This window comes from Anas platyrhynchos, chromosome 1 (genome assembly GCF_047663525.1).
Source record: "Anas platyrhynchos isolate ZD024472 breed Pekin duck chromosome 1, IASCAAS_PekinDuck_T2T, whole genome shotgun sequence".
NCBI classification, from domain to species: Eukaryota; Metazoa; Chordata; class Aves; order Anseriformes; family Anatidae; genus Anas; species Anas platyrhynchos.
Genome location: NC_092587.1, coordinates 70,502,572 through 70,519,516, shown reverse-complemented (window position 1 = coordinate 70,519,516; position 16,945 = coordinate 70,502,572). Strand labels below are relative to the sequence as shown.

Genomic DNA, 16,945 nt, shown 5'->3' with positions numbered 1-16,945 from the left:
AGCTTTCTTAGCACTACAAGGGGACAAAACCAAAATATCGGCTGCTTGACTGACATGGTTTTTGTGATCTCCAAAGAAAGGTCAAAAATCTGAGAATATACAAGACCTGGATGAAAGGAGTCACACTTTGCCATCAAGTCACCTTCTCCCAATCACCTCAGCTTCGACCTGAGCCTGTGGGCTTCAACACTTTGAAAAGGCATCCTGTAGCCTATACAGAGCAGATCAGACCACCTCCTGTACAAGTTGTTCAGTCCACTTCTTGCAGCTAGAAATAGTCAGTCACACAGTTCTGTGCCGCGGGTGGGCACACATGCACCCTCTACCCACCAACCAGCTGACCAAGTGCACAAGACCACAGGTGCCTCTAAACAGACTTAAGTTTCAGCATATCATTGTCATGTATAGGTAAACATATTATTCCCACAGTCATTCCACAAACCACACACACTATTCTACTTGAATGTTTTTATATAAAATAGAAAAATCCTTAAAAAAAAAAAAAAAGCCTATGTTTATGAACAAGTATCCCAGTACAGTACATCCAGCTCACTCACAGTTACCGTGGAAATCTTTGCCGATCTGGGAAGATAACTTTATATCTGAATTGCATATACTATTACCATTAAAACAGCGGTTCAATTGAATGTTATTTTTCTTTTGGCAGTGAGAAGAGTTTGTCTGTGGAATCATTCAGCTTACTTCTGCTGACACATTTTGCCCACTGCTGTGGTTCTGAAGACAAACAAAAGCAAAAGCAAAAAAAAAAAAAAAAAGAGAGAGAGAGAGAGAGAGAGAGAGAACTGTTTCTCTAAACAAATTCATCCAATGCATTCTGAAACATGTCAAGAGTGGCATAAGACAACACTACATTGCAGATTAAAGGCTGAAAAAGCAGAGGAACACTTGAAAAAGTGATTGGTGAAACAAAAAAAAGTTCATTTTTTTGACATGCAAAGTCAACTCTACTTCTGATAAGAGGAACAGTAGCAAATCATTTTGGGTTCCAAAAAGTGGAAGAAAGGAGTAAAACAGAGATTTGGTGTTCACATGTTTTTGTGGAAAACGCTTTATCAAGTCACGTTTTCCTCAAGACAGGTCTTTATTTATTTAAATTAGAGCTTCCTTCATCCTTCCATTCCACTTTCATCCTTTCCTACTTCAACAGTTAGTATACACAGCACTAGACACAGACTTTGAATTCAGTCAAACCTGTAAAAGAAAGATCAAGACTAAAATAAAACTGAATTCTAGATGGAAAAAAAAAAAAAAAAAAAAAAAAAAAAACCTCCTACTATTAAGCTTCTTACTGTTGTTGAGGGGCAATTTCATGCCCCAAATCAGAATGCTACAAATACCTACTACCATCTCTGAATTCACCAGCTGAAAACTTTTTTGTTTTTTTGTTGTTTGATTTTTGTTTTGTTTTGTTTTGTTTTAATTAGAAAATTGAGCATTTCAGTTCTAAACAGGGTAACAAATCTCTCCATGAAAAAAAGGTCTTGGATAAATAAGACACAGGAGCAGCTCTGAAACAAAATTGGGCATGGCCATTCTTGTCAACAGTTCCTGTTGCTGAAACACTGAATAAGGTGTTGTAATCAAATCCACTATATAATAGGGTATGTGAATTGCATAACTCAGCCTACTAGTGCCTAGATGGAGATAACACCAGACCATAATTACCACTTCATTAACTCATATGATTTCGTGCCACGGCTAGAAACACAACTACATTAAAACAGTCTTCAGTTACACAAACAGGGTAAACCTAAGTGAAATGAAATGACTGAAGGTCAAAAGGTTTGATCTGTGCATTCCTTGCCTGAAATTTGTTGGCTCCCTGGATACAGTGACTATTCACATCACTTTATGATTTCGGAAAGCATCATTTATTTAGTTAGCTATTTTTAAAAGACTGACAATTCTGCAGTCAGACACACAACAGAAAACACCAAACTATCTTAGTTAAGATTAATGCATGGCACTCGACAGCACTGAGAAAACAGATGCCAGAACTTAGTGACATCACAATTCCAGAGGGACAGCCTCAAACGGAGAAACAAGTCATGTTACTGCTTCAAAGTCAGTCATAAAAAGGCTAGCTGTTCCCATAGATTTTTCTTATTGTTTCTAAAAAAAGGAGCCAGAACTTTTTCCATCAGAAGAACATTAGTCAAGCAGTCACTGAACATATGTTTGACAAGCTGTGTCTTGCATGTTTTTGTAAATTTCTTGACAACAGTCACACCATAAGAAACTTACCTAGAAGCAAGAGAATGGTGAAAATGGCAAGTTTCATGGTTCACCACAAACAATGTATTTGCAAAAAAAGATGCACATGAAAGAGAAAAAGTTTAACATTCATTTCACTAAAAATCATCAAGCATTCAATTGGATACTTGTTCTCATCACCTAGCTCATGCATTTTTCAAATTCTCACCAGAACTCTGTTTTATCAGCCAGAGTTGGCTTATACTTAAATAGGGGATAGTAGTTATTCCTTACATTGTTTTTAATATGATTTTGGTCTTATTTAAGAGAAAAATACATAGATTAAGCTCAATCTCATTCTTTACCATCTCAAGAGAAAACACTTGCCGTTAATATTCAGCAGTTAGTGAAAAGAACTTTCATATAGCATCCAGGTCCTGCAATAAGAAAACAATCATTTAAGTCTGGACACTGGAATGCCACAAACTCTCTTTGTGGAAAAAACACTGTCTTCTACCAAACCAGCATACTCAACACTGTTATGGCAAAATAACTATTAATGATGTGATTTTACCTATCCTACCCTTATGGTCTACCACAACAAGCAAGCCTTAAAAATTAGGCAGTTCACAAGACAGATTCTAAGAGCCATCTTTAAGATGCTCTGGAAACTAGAACTTCAACAAAGAGGGAAAAAAAAAAGCCCCACGGCATGTGTTTGCTTTACACATTCCCTCAATAATTGAATGTAAAGTATAGTTAGAAAACTGAAAGGTTTGGTCTAGAAAGTGGATAGTGTACATGGTGGGGTGACGTGGCAGAGAGTGAGAGAAAAAATTAGATAATCTTGAGAAATATGTATTAACAATTCTCATCTTTCCCTATTTCAAGATGCAAATATTTGCATTAACTATCCTTTCTCATGCAGAAATTTTATAGAGCACAACTATTTTTGTAATATTATAACTTTAAAAGTAGCATATTAAAAATAATTTTGTATTCTCTTCATAAATTTACTTTATAGTTAACTGATTCTGCAAACACTTTCGTTTGCACAAAATAATTTATTTTTCTTACTGGAGCAGGCAATTGTGAATTCAGGGATGACAATTCCTAAGCAAACTCAGACTTGGAAATTAACAATAGAAGAGTCTTACGCCAAATCATTCACGAGCAGAAGCCTAAGATTAGACTTTTTAATCTGTAATATGACAGGCAGAACTCAAATAAAGGTTTAAATATAAAGTAACTAACATGGATGATCGTCTGCTTGATTTCAAAAATGGTCTATTTTAGTTTATTGTATTTTTCAGAGTCACTTTCTTTCCTGTCTAGTTTTAAATATAGGACTTCTGGTACCCTGTAAAAGAGCTGTCAGACAGCTTTTCCCAATATGACAAATCTTACTTTTAATCTTCATAGTTACTTCTTAGAGCATCTACTTCCTTGTAAGAAACTAAGTTTGTCTTTTCATCTTTTTATCCTTCCAAAACACTGTCAACTACTTCAGCCTTTTAGCTTCAGGACCACAAAATGCTTGGTATCCAGCAGTTTCCAGCTTGGGTCCTTCAAAACACTTGAGTACATTTTTAATTTTGTAGGAATAGTCCTGTCAAGATCAACTTAACAGTCAAATAATATATGACTAAGAAGGTCACCAGATAAAATATAAAGGGTTTAGTCTCTGAAAGACTTGCACTCAAAGTTCTTCTGCAGTTCTGTTCAATTTTTAACTGAACAACTTCTGTAGCAGATTTCAGATACCTCCTATTTGGAGAGCATTTGGTATATGTACTGTTAATATTCACACTAGTGTGAACTCCGCAGATAAAATATGCATACACACATACACACATGTCAACAACCATCTGCATGCATGTGTGTGCAAACATAACGTAGCCCACCATCTTTACAAAGTCATTTCTCTTTACTCAAGTTTTGGCTGAGGTCATGCATTTCTAGGGTATAACACGTCAAATTCTCTAAGGGAGCTTTTAAAATGTGGTTTATACAGAAGACAAAGGGGATGAGTGAGATTTTTTGGAAGATTTTACAAACCATGCAGGTGGCAGGAAAGAGTCCCAAACTACGCAAATGCACAGTCTGTCTCCATTTTGTGTTTTGGAGAGTCACAGAAGAAGCCTAATACTTTCACAGCCACCAATGAAAACTTCAACATGAGATTACTAGCAGTTGTTTGCATAGGCCCAGGCTTCAAAAGGAGAAGAGTGACAGAGACAAAGAATTTAAATAAGAACCAGAGCTCAAAAATCTTAATCTTCCCACCCTGTTGCAAGGGTGGCCTTTTGGCATCTATAATCCTATTCTCATTGAAGAAAATAGGAAAACTTCTGTCTCTGTATCTGTAGAGCCCCTGGATGACCATAAAGCCCATCAAAACTCAAAGTCACTGAGCCTTTCTCCTAGTCATTGCCTGGCTTCAGTTCAGGTATGTCCCAATGGACATTGCAAAGCCAACACATTTGCTGTTTTCCTCTGACCTGGATTTCCCTTTTTATTTAGTTAGAGAAGACAGAACAGGAAACAGCAGGGCCATGGCATATAGGGGGTCTGATCAACATCAGGCAGCTTGGGACATGGCATGAAAAAGCTCCTCTCTGTTTCAAAGTTACCAAGGCTATCCCTCAGATACTTACTGAACTGTGGGCAGAACGCTCTGGTTACATTAGCTGACAAAATTTCTCTGATTTTAATGAAGCTAAAATAAATACATTTATATAGAGAACTCTGTTTAGGAACTCACAGTATTCCAAGTCTCATTTCTGTCTCAAAAAAGAAGTACATTTTAATGCAAGAAGACAATTCTTCTCCAGTTAAGTCAGAAATTTCTGTCAAACCTCAAGAACACATTGTACTTTCATGCTTTCATAGTACCCGTCTCTTTAAATCCAAATTTGGTTTGTAGCTATAAAATGATGATTAGGCCTATATAATTTATTTAATACTCAAGCTTTTAGTGGTTATAGGCAGCGATCAGACCTTTACTAAAACAAATCTCTGGTTTCACTGTTGACTCTTTAGCCAAGAAGCTCTGAGTCTGCCAACTCAATGATGAGCGCTGGCTTGAGCATCGCATTCAGCAATCATTCCCCTCAGTGGAGCAACTAGTTTTATGCATGCCTAGGGGCCGATAGACATTCTCAGTCAGAACCTCCAAAGATCATTTCTGGCCACAATAAGCACAGCATTTAATACTGTTTAAAATAGCGTGTCAGACTACGACAATAAAATGACATATTGTTTAATCAGGAAAGCACAGTAAAATCAACACATAACACTTTATACAGTTAATGGAACATTTAAGTCAGACCTTACAGTAAGGTAAAGCAGCAATTTCCCTCCTGCTCCCCACCCCAACAAAAACAGACAACTCTGGATTGCTACCAACTACTTGAGTTCCATTGCTTTCCAAGTGTTTACAGCAAGAAATATGTGAGTTTTGTTTTACACACCTGAAGACATTCTTGCAAGATCTCCTTACAGTTTGAGGCTTACAGAAGCCCACTGCTTTATATATCACATATACCTTTTGAGCAATTTTTTTCCTGATTAGTTTTTACCTTGGACTAATCAGGCTTAAATTTAGATCCAAATGTGTTCTCCACAGAAAGATAAGCATCTTTTTTTTCTTTAATGTAAGGAAAAAAAAAGCATGCTGAAAATAATTATTAAAAAAAAAAATCAAAATAGTATATTTTAGCTTACTCAGAAGTTCATTTAAATGTAGACAATGATAAGAGTTTTATTCTACAGCAAATGAAAGCATCACTACAATACACAGCAAGAGAATTGCATGAACTTAATTTGAAATATACATTTCTTTTAGTATAATACTACAACCTGCTAGAGCAGAGATAATGTTTATCCTTTAAATAAGAAAAATAAATTTCACACTTGCATAGATTTATTTAGAAAAAACACTCAGACTTACCAGTCTTAACAGTGCTCTCAGTTGCATAATCTCCTATCTTTACCACTTTTTGCTTGAAGTGACAGAGGAAACTTATTATAAGTAATATTTTACGCTGAAACATGGAATTAAGATGTAAAAGTGAGAAATGACAAGGTTCCCATGAGAAATGAAAATGTAAAGTAAGTGAACTGGGGCGTGGAGGGAGGGGGGCAGGGGGAAAGAGATCCAGAATGGATGTTGACAATTTTGAAGAGAATAATAGTAGAGGATTCTAATTAAACATTAAGGTCTAGAAAATATTTTAGTATTCTTTCTATTACTACTCATCTGTCCAAGGGAAAAAAAAAATATTTCCATGATTCTGATTTTGCTGGTTTTTTTTTCCCCCGTTGGATTTATTTATTTATTTTTCTTTTATTTTAAAGTACAACACAATTAGCGTGTTTCAATTATAAGATACAATTAACTAGACAGGCACCACAAATACATATTACATACGCATTCACATTCTCACCCAGACATGTGCATTTAAAGCACACAACTTAAAATCCAGAATACTAGTGTGAAATAGCATCACTGGTCCATCTGAAGCAGCTCCCACAGACAAGGCTTAGGTTTTTCTATTGCTTTGCTTTATTATGAAATGCCCACACCTTAGCCAGATGTTTTACAAACAACTTCCATGGGGGCTGTCACCAACTAACGAAATGGATGGACTGGAAATTTGACAGGTAGACTATAATAATACAACAGAGTTAAAAGTGATAATTATTTCTCCAAGCATCAAGCAGAAATTCAAAGCACAAACTTTTGCTTTGCTCAGCTCATTTTCAGGTCTTTTATAGATAGATAGTGAAGTAGTGGAACTGTACTGCTTCAAATACCGACCCAACTCAGCACCCTGGCATATTGACTGTAATGCAAACCATCTTCTCCTATCCTGGGGTCTATAAACATAAATTCCATATGCAATTATTATAGATATTTTATTAGGACCACTCAAAATTTATGTCCCCAGTATGTCTTCCTTTCTTACTAGCTGCACTGTAAAAAACTGTATTTGCTCAACATCCTCTGTACAATGTATTATCCCATGACATTTTATCTGACCGTTTTACAGAGAAGACGGTACCAAAATATACTCTTTCTCCACAGGGATAGTCTTATTTTTTCCAGGAATGCAGCCAAATAAAGATGGTTCTTCTATAGACATTTTTTTCCTTTGTTAATCATGCTGAACTTTCATACAGCTGAGTGCTGTGATTTTTAAATAAAATAAAATAAATTTAATCCATAATTTATTTAAAGAATATGATCAGTCTGTTTCAAATCATGCTAGCAAGAGAATTTATCATCTATTTTCAAGAAACGAGTAATAAATCAAACTTTTTTTGTCAACAAAATAAATTCAACAATCAACTTCCTCCACAAAATACTGCCCAAAGAAACAAAGCTGACTTTCTGCTCTGTTTTCTACAATACAAATCAAATCCTTTGGTCTAAAATTTGGACCAAACTTTACACTCTAAGATGGACATATTTCAGTCACTTCCCCAAATGCTGTGAGGTATAAAAACCCAAAACCAACCTTGTCTTGATTTTAAATGAAGATTTTTTTCCTCTGACATTCCTTCTGTCTCCATACTCCCTAACCCCATAAAAAGCAGACTCATTAACAACTCAGACACAAAACTACTACACTCCTCATACCTGCTGTGACTAAGGCAGACTCTATCTTATATATTTCTGCTGTTTGTTACAAATGCACTTCAGAGGTGTACAGCATGTAGGCCAAAATATTGCAGCAAAAATTTGGAGCACAAACTCAGATTATGGCAAAAAGTGTGCTTTTGCCAGTGAAGCTTATGTAAAAAGGGAAGATGATGGTCGCAGAATGAACAAAGTAAGTTTAAAATGCACTGCAGTGAGCTGTATTCACTGCAGGATAGTTTTGCAAATAACCTTCTTCTGGTGTAGATCTGCTTCAGTGCACTTTGTCTGTAAGGCTTGTCATCATTTTCATAAAAAATCTAAAATATCCTGCCTCAATATGGTAAAGAGATTAAAACCAAAACTTTTCCCTAAACTGAGGTATAAGAATAATTTCTTACAGCAATTTCCAATTGTTATGCTGAGTCAGTTGCCATTTGTTTGTTTTTCTACTGAGCACTTGCAAGCTCTTTCTCTACTACATGGATGGGCTACCAGTGCATGTCATGGCCTCTAAGCTAATGATTTCCTGATAAACACCTCCAAATTGTATTTGAGGAGTTGGGAGAGGAAGACTGTTTTGTTTTACTCTGGCCTCCTCCCCAGAAATATCGCAGACATTCCTTTAAATCCACTCTGCTTTCCCTACAAGAACACTACTTTGAACTTCTTAAGCAAGAACACAGAATGAACCATACTTCAGATCACATCTTTATGCTGTAAATTAGTATGGCCCCTTTGAGTTCCTGTTAATAGTTATTAAAAGGTATCTTAGGATCATTTTATTTTTTAAAGGTGTGGGAACAAATATGTTTTAATTAACGTGCTAGCTAGTAATGCTTACTAGAAGTATAAAATCACGATTTTAAAAATAACTTTCCCTGTGTACACTCAGTATAAAGCTTCATTCAAAACACGGTTAGTGAAAACTTGTTTGTTCACAATTTTTATTTTTATTTTTAATACAACAGTCTAGTTTCATAGTCTAGACTTAGATGCTAGGATATAATTGTAGGGATTGAAAATGCAGATAAAAAGAAGCATGCCCAAAGACTCATCACCAGAGGTTATTCACACAGACCAGAAATTACTACCTCATTTTAAATACTTGGTTCTAACTCACAAAACAAACGCTGCATGTAAACTTCTGAAGTATACATTGATAGTTCAGGCCAACTCACATTGATTTTACCAGTTCTTATCACCCTTACCACTCCAACATTAAGGTACATGTTAACAGGCTTAACCATCCTCCTGAATGTGACCTTAATAAATTGTCGATAGAGTATCATGTAAAATACCATATCCACAAGTCTCATTGGCACAAATCCAAATCTCAAAACACCAAGTGAAAAAAAAAAAAAGGAAGAAAAAACACACCAACACTGAACTCAAGGCTCTGACAAACTGCAGTGTTTCAAGATGCTACTACTTTATTCACAGTGAAGTTGGCAGAAGGCAAAGCACAGCCCTCAACTGATCCAGTCCACAGTCTCATTTTCTAGCCCAAGCACTTAACAAAGGAGGTAGGGATGAAAGCTTATTTCCAAACTTGCCTTGAGCTAAAAGCACCTATAACTTTATGGTACTTGAGTCTTTAAGAACAACATCCATTCATCCTTTACAAATCAACTCTGTGCACTCTAGTTTTATTTCTAACAAGCCAAATCTGTTGCATCTCCTTCCACAAATAGAGAAAACTAAGTTAAATGCCTGAAAAGCAAGGAAAACATCTTGGCATGTTCCTCTGAGTTCCTGGCAACCTCTGCCAGTAGGATGAAAATAGGCAGTCAGTGGAAGCAGCACCTAAAACCAGCACAGCAAGATTTACAAGAGAGGTCACCTCTCCAAGCCTTTGCTGTTTTACATACATGGGTTTCTGGTTACTTTCTGGTTACCTTCCTTCACCTCCTCCTTCAGAGGAGACAAAAAGAGAAGAGAATGTCGTGAATATTTTGAGTTGTGCAATAAAATCATACCTTCACAATTTGGGTATCCTGCCACACAGAATTACCCTAGCAATGGACTGGAAGCCTGAATCGCATGAACCATATATGACAAACTGCAGACAAACCTTGTGAAGTCTTGTGAAAGAATGGTTCAGAATTAACAGACTGTCAATGATGTTCAAATTTAAAAAAGCTAAAAGTGCTAGCATTCAACACCATTACCATATCTGAATAATGTCTGATCATGTTCTCAGAAGCCACACATCTTCGTAAGACCAAGAGCTAAAACCTGAACACCTCATACTTCAGAAGCAAGGAGCTCTACTAGTTCTGGAGAAGACGGCAAGGACATTTCAGATGCCATGCTAGTCTCCCACAGGCTAAGGCTTCGCATGCTGTTAGGCTTTGCATCATGCAGGAGTCTTGGCCTCGGCAATCTTCTCTGATTTGCAGTCTCCCGTGCCAAGAGTTTCAGATCACCCAACAGCCCCTGTGCTAGCATCATCCAATTACTAGTGGCACCACTGTTGCATTTTAGATCTTTCAGAAGTTAAATGCAGCTCAAGAGCCAAGGCAGTCCACTCCTGATATAGTGTTATCAGGACAACCTGTGCAATACCATTGCAATCTTCTGGGTTAGCTTTATCTTTAAGTCACCAAAAAACAAAAAACAAACAAACAAACAAACAAAAAAAAAAAAAAACAAACAAATAAAAATATCACAATTTTGTCTTTAACCTCCCAGCTGTTATCAGAATTACTTTTTTTCTTCCCTGAGCCACAGCCTTTCGTCTAAAAAAAGGACTTAAAAGCCTCAACATTCTGATACTGACAGTAATGGAAATCAACAAACCTATGAAGAGGGCTGTATTTGCAACCAACATCTTCTGATAAACAAAGCTTCTTTAGGTGAAGATTAAATACACCTTATAAACTGATGTGCCTACACCACAACAGTCTGCAGATTTCATATCAGCTTAATACTTCCATAAGTCACCTATAAAACCTCAGAATTAACTCATGATTGTCACAGGCTAGGCTATACACCAAAAAAAAAAAAAGCAGAGTGCACTAATCTGCTGCCAATGAAACATGTCAGTAGCAGTGGAGGAGTACCATAAATATTTTCAGCCAGATGCAATCTGCTCAAGGGAGATGTGGCATCAGGCGAGAGAAGGCACGAAGCAAAGCCTTCTGTTATTCACATTATTATTGGGATTTATATCTAAAGTCATTTTAGATAATACTGACTTGTATGTAAACAAACAAACAAAAAAAACTTAATTGAAGTCTTACAAAGAAATTGTGATTTTTTTATTACCAAAATGTTTTTGGTGCTGAAACCTTTTTTGTTTTGTTAATATCAAATATGCTATAACTGTTATTAGAACAGCTTTCCTTTTCTTATATTGTTTTTACAACATCCACAACTCAGCAACAAATACCACCAGTTCCCATGGATCTTTTGTTATGATGTGTAGATGTAATGCCTGTATTGAAACTGCAAGAATTTTTTTGTGCTTGATGCACTTAGGTGTAAGTTGTCAGCTTTCAAACGGAAAAAAAAAAAAAAAAAAAAAAAAGGTCCATATAACAAAGAAAGTATATGTATTCCCTGGAAAGATTTTAGATGAAAAAAATTGAAATGTCTGCTGGGGGAGGGTTGCACGTTGAATCTGATGATCTTCCCCAACATGTAAAGTACTTAATTCCAAAAATCAACTTCAGCTGTCATAAAAAGTATTGTAGTTCTTTGTACTCTTAATTCCATTCATTAACTGAAACCTTTACAACCTGAAAGCCTTACAAGAGTTGAACAATTAAAGTAACTCTATAGAGTCACTTGATTTAAAACATGTCCTGAAAAGTAAGCAATTAGTCAGCACTTCTAGAAGGCACTTAACATTCCCTTTGGGGTGAACAGTACATGTAGAAGTGAGAAAAACCAGTTCATTTTGATAGTGCTTCCTATGAAGAAAGCTGATCAAGTTGTCTAAAGGGCAATTTGGGGAGGAACTGTAATGATGATAATGAAGTCTTTTCCCTGAGGACAAAATGGCGGTACAAGTAAAATAAGAAAAAACAGAAGTACAAATTTACAATACTGCATTTTCAAGCAGTACTTGCTCAAGAATCTGAATAGATATGACTTTTTTTTTTCCCCCATCATAAATACTGAAGCAGAAAAACCTCTCTTCCACGTGCTCTATTTTCATGCAAGCCATTCCTAAACATGATGCTCTTCTGCACATGGGGTGGTCTACGACCCGGTCTTCTTCCCTTGGCAAAAGTCAATAATGAAGTTTCAGAGTATGCATTATGCACAGTTGTTGATCTTATTAAGAGGGTCTTATGTTTAACACTGTTCAGAAATATACAGTTTCAGATAGGATGACAAGCAACTAGAAGCCTTCCTGAACCAGCCCTGAAAACCCTCAGTCCACTTCAGAAGGCTGAACAAGCACCCCATTCCCTTCCTCTTCATTCTTTACCATGTGTACACACACAATATTTAATTGACTGTCAAGAAAACAGAACGATAAACTGCAAAATAAGTTGTAGCATATAAAAAAGAGAAATAAAAAAGCATATAAAAAAGAGAAATAAAAAGCTCCAACTTGAGAACATACACAGGAGATGGTCAGTAAGAACAGTCCAGACATTTCAGATTCTGATGACTTCCTACAGAAAAATATCAGAGTAAAAATTAGACTTGGGGGCTGTGTCGCAACTATCAATTGAGAAATATTTTCCATTAGTGAATGTATTACTTATTATTGATAGCAGACATGAGCGTCAAGTCTAATTTCTATGATGCTATTTCACAATTACACATATAACCTCACATACAATTAACAGATGGTTTTGGCAGTGGTAGCAAAGGGCCCCAAACTAGTTATTCTTTAATACCATTACTGTTGCTGTAGTATGCTCCGAAAAAGAAGAGTCACGTTCTTCAGAAGAGTAAGTACTGGGTAAAGACCTTCAGAGAGCAATGGCTAAGTATCCTACAACAGACGGGTTGCTGAAAAGACCAGAGGGTTGGTGAAACACTATTTTTTTCTACATGGGACACTGCCAAGAAAACACATTATTCATTACTGCATATTTGTGCTGGCTTATATTGTTCTTAAGGTTTTTTTCAAAGCAGACTTTCACGTATTTTTAGTAAGAAAAATATGTATAGAAGATACACATACATACCCAAGCACAGAACAGACAAATACATTTTGGTACTAAATTCAACATGATCATGAAATACTTTATATATCTGCAATTATATTTGTCAAACTTCAGTGAAAAATGGAGCTTGTGAGTAATAACAATCTTAGTGTAAATTTTGCTGCTAAATCATTTATTTTGATGAATTGCACAAGTTCATAAATCTGTATCTGGAAAAATCATCAACTGTGCGTAAGAGGAGATGGACTAGACTGCAGAAAAATGAAAGGGGTTTTGCTTTTCCAAATTTCATATTTCATTAACTATTTGTAGATCCTTTTATGGCTTATTCCTACCACTGTCTGCCAGGCAACAGTGTGAAACCAAAAGATATTTACAGGGCTAGAAGAAAGTGTAAATATTAGTGAAAGAAGAACACATACAGGAACAGTTTGGGGATTTTTTTCTTTTTCTTTTTTTTTTAAACACACCTTTCCACCCATAATTTCAAGCATTAGAGGAAACTCTGCAATGTGATCAGCTTTATTTAAAGCTGAAAGGTTTTCTGCCAAAAAATTGCATACAAGGAATGCAATTTATTTATTTATTTATACCATACTGCATACATACACATACATACTGCAGTATGGTAAGACAGAAAGTGGATATATTACTGCATTACCTTCCTATCTCCCTAAAACATACCCTTAATATAACAACTTACAAAGTGACTTCTACAAAGATCTAGAAGAAGAAAAAAAAAATCTTGTCTTTCAATTACAGTGTTTGTTTTGTTTTTTGTTTGTTTTTAAATTCAGGTTTATTGAAGTGTTTACTCTATTGATTCAACAGATCATCAGTATGGAAAAAGTTATGAGTTCACTTTACCTTTGATCTATCTCACTCTTTTTCTTGTAGTTTCTCTTTGAGCTAAGCATTTTGAAAGAGTGCAAGAGTATGCAATCATCTAGTTTTGATCACTGAACATATTACTGGGTATATTTGAAAAATACAAATACTCTACTAAAAAAGACCAGCTTGACAAGAGTGTGTTGTTCCTTACTAATAAGGATCACCATCTCTCTGGTTGCAAGACAAATCAAAAACATTTTGACTATTTTTCCTCCCATCTCTCTCACTTTTGGGATGGTGGGTGAAAGGGGCACAAGTTGTTGCATCTTTTCTTATATACTTAAATGGTTTTAGAATCTAGAAAAATAAACTTGTGCTATCACTGGCTCTAATTTTTAAGTAGTAAAGAGAGAGGAAAAGAATAAGTTTATCCTTTTTGTTATTTCCAAAGCTAAAAATATAAGTAATGCAAATGAAACATTTTTCCTGTTAATATACCATCAAAGGCCTACTGAAACTGGAGAGGAAAATATTCAGGATATAGCATTCCTACAAAGCTTGGGAAAGAAGCCATGTTTTGGACAAAAAATAAAAACAAAACAAACAAACAAAATATTAAAAAAAAAAATCTTTTGTGAAGGAAAGACCCAAACAAGTTAACAGGTTATAATATAAAGAAGCTGCAAGCAAATAAAGCAGTCCTCATCTTTGCAAAGAAAATAATGCATTAATTTCTCCCCCCAGCCAGCTGACTGAAAAACTTACTTGACATGACATTACAAGAGATTCATTTTCCTATTTGTCCAGGAAAAAAAGACAGTATAATTATATCTACACTACAAATAAATGAACTGTAAGAAGATTACACAGTGTCAAAGATATTCCACTAGTCAACAACAGCTTAGTCCCAAAATTGGAACAAAAAGATGACACTGTAAGTCACATTTAGAGACTGAAATGAGAAATGGGAACAATCAAATCTGTTCTAGAGTGGTCTATTCCAAGCCCCCCTTTTTTTTTTGCCAATAAATTCCCTGAAGAGTGAAGAGAACAACCTTGCTGTTAATTTTGGTTAAATTCCAAAACACGTCTCAAAATATTTTTAGTACAGTGCATTTATTTGTCTCATTTCTCTTGCTGTTTCAATAAAGCATAAACATTAACAAGGAATAACGTTCCCAAAAAATTAGTTACTTGACACTGCAGTGATGCACAAGCCTATTTACAGGCATTTTGATGGCTTTTCAAGCAGATTACACATTTTCACCTTAGAATTTCTGTTTATCATCTGCACTACTGCCAAAATAATTTTCTTTTTTTTTTTTTTTTGAATGCCTGATGATTTCTAGTTGTTCACAAACCAAGATAAAAGCATTTCCAGAAGTGCAAATTATTTTCAAGGCACAATAATAGAGAAGCAAATAATGCAAAATGAATCAGAATAACTTCAATAACAGTTCCATCGAGTATTTAAAATCACTTAGCAAACAAGCCGTAGAAGAAATGGTCATAGTCATAAGTATTTTGACAAAGACTTACCCTCTTGCAGGATCTAAGGCAATTGCTCTGGGCTGATCCAATTCTTGCCAAAACAAAACTTTCCTCAGTGATCCGTCTAAATTGGAAACTTCAATCCGATTTGTTTCAGAATCTGTCCAGTATAATTTCTCTCCCAGCCAGTCACATGCCAGCCCATCAGGTGACAAAAGTCCAGAGATGACCACATTTTGTACACTCCCAGACTTATTGAATTCTGTTCGTTTAATGGCTTCTTCACTTACATCACTCCAGTATATCAGCCCCTTCAGAAACACGAAGTCCACTGCTGCCGCGTCCTCTAGGCCACCCACGATCACAGTGGCGTTCTCCTTCCCATGTGCAGCATCCACCAAGCGCAGGTCACGTCGGTTTGCATACAGCAACAGCGGGGCAGCTTCAAGTGGGAGAAATAAGGGGTGGGGGGACAGGCAGATGCATTAACAACACTCCTACTAAGGACAATTTATGGCCTGACATACCGTCATAGCGCAACTACTAATGTAAGGGAAAGAGAACAAAAAAAGAGGCGGGGGGACATTTTGAAGTTTGACTGAAAAGCACAGACTCAAATCGAAGTCTTTCAACTGTGCTACAACTCAAGATGGTAACTTGGTAATGGGCAGCTCATTATTCTGGGCTGTGCATTATTAAAATGAGATTAAAGAAGAAGGCAGAGAACAAAGAAAATGGAGGTTTGAAGTGCCCAAATGACACTGTTCTGTACAGAAGGATGCTTAAATAAGAATATGAAAGATGAGGTTAAAGCAGCTTTATAAGCACTCAGTACTGGCCCACAAGAGCAAAAATATTTATTTATTTATTGCCAGAATTTAGTAATATACACCGCACAAGCTTCTATAAAAGCATAATTCATATCAGGCTATCAAAGACATGTGTGCGTGTTGATACTCTCTGAAATTATGTATCTTGGATATTTTACATATAATACATACAAATAAAAAGCACAGAGAAAATTAAAGGAATATATATATATTTAAGTGTCAATATTGGTATGAAGAGATAGGGAGAAAAATACACCTACATGAGTGAACCACAGTGAGTTATTTCAAACTCAGCTCCACTCCTCTTATTTGCTTACTGTATCAGTTTGCACGGTCAGTACATTTTTCATACATGACACCTGACTAATACAATTAATGGAAAGAAGCAATCATGAAGCAACCATTTTTTTTAAATGTAATATGCCCCTTTAATTCTCCTTAACCACAAGCTATATATAACATTATGAAAATTCTGTCCTCGTTCCTACTTTTACATAAGGTACACAGTTTTTACCACTAAACATATCTACTTTTCCCCGTGTTTACTCAGTCACTGTAGCAGTGGAGCTGTACAGCAGCATCTAGACATAGAGTAGTTGGCATACTGAACACTTGTCTATCTGCCACCACACAAATTTAACAAAAATCCTCCAGATTTATTTGTCAGGATAAGCAGGCATATTAAATTTCTAGCAGGATGTATGTCCTAACTCAAAGCCCTAATTTCAGAGCCAAAGATGTGCCTGTCTGAATGTAAATGGCTACACTGCCAGAACAGATACAGTTCTTGCATGAGAAATCAC

General features: G+C 35.9%; 1 protein-coding gene across 2 annotated transcripts in view; it reads right to left on the bottom strand.

Annotated features, from left to right (window-relative positions):
• Window positions 1-16,945, bottom strand: part of LRP6 (LDL receptor related protein 6) — a 127,558-nt gene that overhangs the window by 97,319 nt on the left and 13,294 nt on the right. Inside the window, exon 2 of one of the 2 annotated variants that reach the window (XM_027454486.3) lies at window positions 15,361-15,754. The exons of the other annotated variant lie outside the window; for it this stretch is intronic. Coding sequence (XP_027310287.1) covers window positions 15,361-15,754 — 394 coding nt within the window. The remainder of the gene's footprint in view (window positions 1-15,360; window positions 15,755-16,945) is intronic. 2 annotated transcript variants of the gene reach the window in all.